The sequence below is a fragment of the Pteropus vampyrus genome, unplaced genomic scaffold, assembly GCF_000151845.1.
Source record: "Pteropus vampyrus isolate Shadow unplaced genomic scaffold, Pvam_2.0 Scaffold452, whole genome shotgun sequence".
NCBI classification, from domain to species: domain Eukaryota; kingdom Metazoa; phylum Chordata; class Mammalia; order Chiroptera; family Pteropodidae; genus Pteropus; species Pteropus vampyrus.
Genome location: NW_011889233.1, coordinates 16,093 through 21,033, shown reverse-complemented (window position 1 = coordinate 21,033; position 4,941 = coordinate 16,093). Strand labels below are relative to the sequence as shown.

General features: G+C 41.8%; 1 protein-coding gene across 1 annotated transcript; it reads left to right on the top strand.

The window, feature by feature from the left end:
- Positions 1-13: 13 nt before the first annotated feature.
- ZNF792 (zinc finger protein 792) lies at positions 14-4,554 on the top strand. The gene is made up of 2 exons (XM_011381739.2): positions 14-335; positions 1,065-4,554. The coding sequence occupies exons 1-2, from the start codon at positions 254-256 to the stop codon at positions 2,270-2,272; spliced, it is 1,290 nt and encodes a 429-aa protein (XP_011380041.1). The 5' UTR covers positions 14-253; the 3' UTR covers positions 2,273-4,554.
- Positions 4,555-4,941: the final 387 nt, after the last annotated feature.

The window sequence follows — 4,941 nt, the reverse complement described above, 5'->3', positions numbered from 1 at the left end:
TGCTCCTTTCCTTTAGCTAACATTTCCTAAGGCCCGAGTGTCAGGAACACTAGGCACTGATGTGGTCAGTATTTGCTGTGACCACTGGATGTTCCTGCCAGACCTCACGTGTGTGTTCTTTTTTTAATAATTTGTTTTCTTTCCTGGAGTCTCTGGTGGGGTAGTTCACTTGGGCAAATACTAGCCATTTACTTGCCCTATCTTTTCCTTAGGACTTACATCTTTCAGGTCCCATATAGTTGCCCAACTGGAGATGGGGGCAGAGCCCTGGGTGCCTGACAGAGTGGACATGTCTTCAGCCATGGCTAGAGGGGCATATAGTGGGCCTGGCTCTGGTAAGTGGGAGATGCGGAACATGCGACATTGCTACTGTCTTCACATCATACCTGCAACTTTTTTCGTGTTCATCCTTGTTTTGGTGCCAAAGCCTATGGCTGTATCTCTATTTTACCTTTTCTTTCCCATTCTTTTTCCTTTTTTTTACTCTGTCTTTTAATTTTTTTTTATTTTATTATTTTTTAAATTTATTTATTCATTTCACATCCTTGACAATTGCCCATTGTCTTTTCTACCTTGACATGGGGCCCCTGGCTGCGCCCCACCTTTCAGGCCTCCATGTCTTACTCTTTCCACAGCTCCCTCTGCGGCACTCTCCAAAAAGGGCCTACACTTAATGTCATGAGATGTGCACATTCCCTTTAATAGTCCTTGAACACCAGCCACCCTTTTGCAGTCAGATTTTCCTGAGCCTAGACATACCCTTCTGAACAGGCCTTGTGTGCTACAGCAGCCAGGGCCTTGCTGAAAAGGAGAAGTTGGAGACCCTGCCTTTCTGCCCAAACTACACCCCATCCTTGTGTCCTTGGTCCTAGTAAGACCTCTTGTGTTCTGTGACCTTGCAAGGCAGAGCCCGGCAGAGCGGGCCATTCTTTACCCTGACCTTAGGCCTCTCATCTTCCCAATAATCCCATGGACTCATTCCTGGGTTAGACATGCATTTGTGATGGGGCTGTTTTATTTTATTAAAGTTAACATGAACTTCACCAGCATTTCTCTACTTTCAGACGCTTGCCGTGGAATGGAGGGTAAGAAGTCACCTTCTGAGCAAAGTGTTTCTGTAGAAGGAGTGTCACAAGACAGGAATCCCAAGGCATCTCTATCTACTCAGAAGAACCACCCCTGTGACATGTGTGGCCTACACTTGAAAGACATTTTGTATCTGGCTGAACACCAGGCAACACATCCCAGTCAGAAACCGTACATGTATGAGGCAAATGGGAGAGAGTTTGAGTTCGGTGCAAACCTTCACCAGCAAAAGATGCAGCAGGATGTAGACAAGTCTATTGGAAGGGGGAAGGGCAGGGCCTCCCTTGTGAAGAGCTGCAGAGATGACACATCTGAGAAACCTTTCACGTTCAGCGAGGGTGGGAAGGACTTTGTGGCCACATCTGGCTTTCTGCAGCATCAGGTCCCTCACAATGCAGAGGAGCCACAGCAGGGCACCGAAGCTGTGGAGGATTTTCACACTGTGCAAAGCCATAACAAATGCAGTGAATTTGGGAACACTTTCAGTAACAAACCCACACTTGATCAACACCAGAGAACCCACACTGGAGAAAGGCCTTATGAGTGCAGCAAATGTGGTATGTTCTTTAGCCACAGCGCTGGCCTCTTACAACACCAGAGAGATCATAATAGAGGAAAGCCTTATGAGTGCTGTGAATGTGGGAAATTCTTTAGCCAACACTACAGTCTCATTAAACATCAGAGAGTCCACACTGGAGAAAGGCCTTATGAGTGCAGCGAATGTGGGAAATTCTTTAGCCAAAGCTCTAATCTCATTCAACATAAGAGAGTTCACACTGGTGAACGGCCCTATCAGTGCCCTGAATGTGGGAAATTCTTTAACCAAAGCTCCAGCCTCAATAATCATCGGAGACTTCACACCAGTGAGCGGCCTTATGAATGCCTGGAATGTGGGAAAACCTTCAGACAAAGGTCTAATCTGAGACAGCACCAGAAGGTTCACAAACCAGACAGGCCATATAAGTGCAGTGAATGTGGAAAAGCCTTTAGCCAAAGGCCTACCCTCATTCGGCATCATAAAATTCACACTAGGGAAAAGAGTGCAGAGAATGTGCTACCTCCTTCAATTCAAGAACACACACTAGAGAGAAGCTCTGAGAGTAGTTTTTGTAAGGGAGCCATCAGCCAGAAGTTGAACCTTGTTCATCCAAATATTCACACTGGGGAGATTCCCTATGAATGCTAGATATGTTGGAAGCTTTCTGGAGCTAAATTGCATTTTCAGACCATGGACTTTACCAGAGTTTTGTCACTGCTAGTGTTTGTGGCAGAAGCCATCTCAGCTCTACCCACTGGCAGGTCTCTAGAGTGTATGTCAGCTGCTTCCTTGTGCTCAGGGAAGGCAGAGCTCTGTCCTTTCTAAGAGGGAATGCAAGTAGCCTGTGGCCATTAGAGTGCCTCGTTCCCTTCCATTGCGACTGGTTTAGCTGTGCTCATGACCCATCTCTGGCCATGAAGACTTGAGCTGGATTCTGCTGGCAGCTTGCTGAGGTTTCCCTTTTTGAAGAACATTGTTGATCTCATATGATGCTCATGGTGAATTTATCCAGCCACTGTATTACCCATTCCAACAACTACCTATTTTAAATTGCTCTGGTTTAGGTGATAATAAGGGTCTTATTGATAAAGCCACCTTTAATCTTCTGTGTTCTGATCACTGTGTGTAATGGATTGAGAACAGAATTAAGGGCTACCAAATGAACAGGGTTTCCAAATTTATTGCCTCAGAAGGAACAGCAGGATGGCAGAGAACACCTCTCAGTCCAGATTTGGCTTCATTTGTATTATGCAAGACCTCCTAGGTAAAATCGTAGCGCTTTTGGCCTAATTTGGTCTGAATTAGCTTGAATTTTTGTGGACTAGAAATTACCCTGATGTGGGGGCATTTATGACAAACTCCAGTGCATCTGAGAGCAGCACAAATTAGGTCCCTTTTTTCCAGAGAATGCCTCATATTCCCTAGCACTATTGGACAGACTCTGTTTACCCGGCACCTGCCAAATAGCCATATACCTTGAAGTCTAACATCTGGTTTACAGGTGTCTCTAACTGTAAGACTTACTGGGCCCAGTTGGGACCATAATTTGTACAGAAACACTGGGCAAAAGGTGATAACAGGGAGTAGGTGAGACTACAGCAAACTAGAGGGAATGTACCTGTTCTAAAACTGAATCCTCAAATGTTCCCTTGAATCTGACTGTGCAGAATTCAGACTTTACAGAAATTTTCAAGGCCTCCAGATATCTGTCCTATGAGTAAGGTCACTGGCAGAGCAAATAAACTAAAAGTTTTGTGGATTACTGCAGGCTCACTGCACTATTCATCTCAAGGTCATTGCTGAATTGGCAGGAAAATGGTGACTGAGAAGAGGTAGATCCTGTACTCTAGGGATAAAGCATTTGTGACAGCCTTTTTTTGCTGCCAAAACAAGTAGAGATAGTCAATATAAGGTTGCCAAATCTTCCAGTTTTCTAAAATGAATGGAGATCAGATTTTTATGTGCAACCATTTCTTTTAATGCTTTGTTGAGATAAAATTGTTAGCCAATAATTGACTGTACACATTTGATGTGTACACTTTGATAAGTTTTTAAATGTGTATATACTCAGGGAACCAACACTATAGTCATGATGAACCTATTCCTCACCCAAAGCTACCTTGTGCTCTTTATTATTCCTCTTTGCCTTCCCCAGGAAAATATTAGCCACATCTCAAGGAATCTGTTTATTTACCTTTTTTCACTATAGATTTGTCTTTTCTACAATTTTATACAATCAAAATCATAAAGTATTCTACTTTTGGTCTGTTTTCTTTCATATAGCATAATTATCTTGAGACTTTTACATGCTGTATGTATAAATAGTTCATTTATACATGCATGCTGAGTAGTGCTCTATTGAATGAATCCACCATATTTGTTTGTTTTATTTTTTAAATTAAAATTCTAATAAAATTTACCACTTTAACTATCTTTAAGTGCACAACTCAGCGGTATTAAGTACATTCATATTGTGTAACCATCACCACCATTCATCTCTAGAACTCTGAAACTCCACACCCATTAAATAATAACTCCAGATTCCCCCCTCCAACTTCACTCTTTTGCATGTGGATATCATCTTATAACTGATTGATCTTAGCATCCTTATCGAAAATCATTCCATATAGTGAGAGTTTATTTCTAGGCTCTTTTCTATCCCATTGGTCTAAATGTCTTTCTTTATGTGAGTACCTCACTGCTTTCATTAATGTAGCTTTGTAGTAAGTTCTGAAATTGGGAAATGTAAGTCCTATGACATTGATCTTCTCTTTCAAGATTGTTTTTAGCTATTTGTGGTCCCTCAAGGTTCCACATGAATTTTAGGATAGTTTTTTTCTGTTTCTGCAAAAAAAGTTATGGGATTTTGATAGGGATTGCATGAAAGCTGTAGGTTTCTTTGGTAGTATCCACAACAATCATCCAACTCATGTACATGGGATGTATTTCCGTTTATGTCTTCATTTCAGAAATGTTTTGTAGTTTTGTAGTACAAGTGTTCACCACCTTGGTTAAGTTAAAGCCTAAGTATTTTTTCTTATTGATGCTATTGTAAAAGGAATTGTTTTCATAATTTCCCATTCAGATTCTTTACTATTAATGTGTAAAACTGTGACTGATTTTTCTATGTTGGTTTTATATCTTTGCTGGATTCATTTATTAATTCTAACAGTAATTTTGTAGAGCCTTGAAGGTTTGCTGCAGCGTCCAGCAACAGTAAAGCCTGTAATGTCCAGCGCGGCTCTGGAAAATATACCTGAGTGGGAACAGTGGGAGATGAAGAAAAGAAAGAAGACAGAAACCTGGGATCAGGGGGT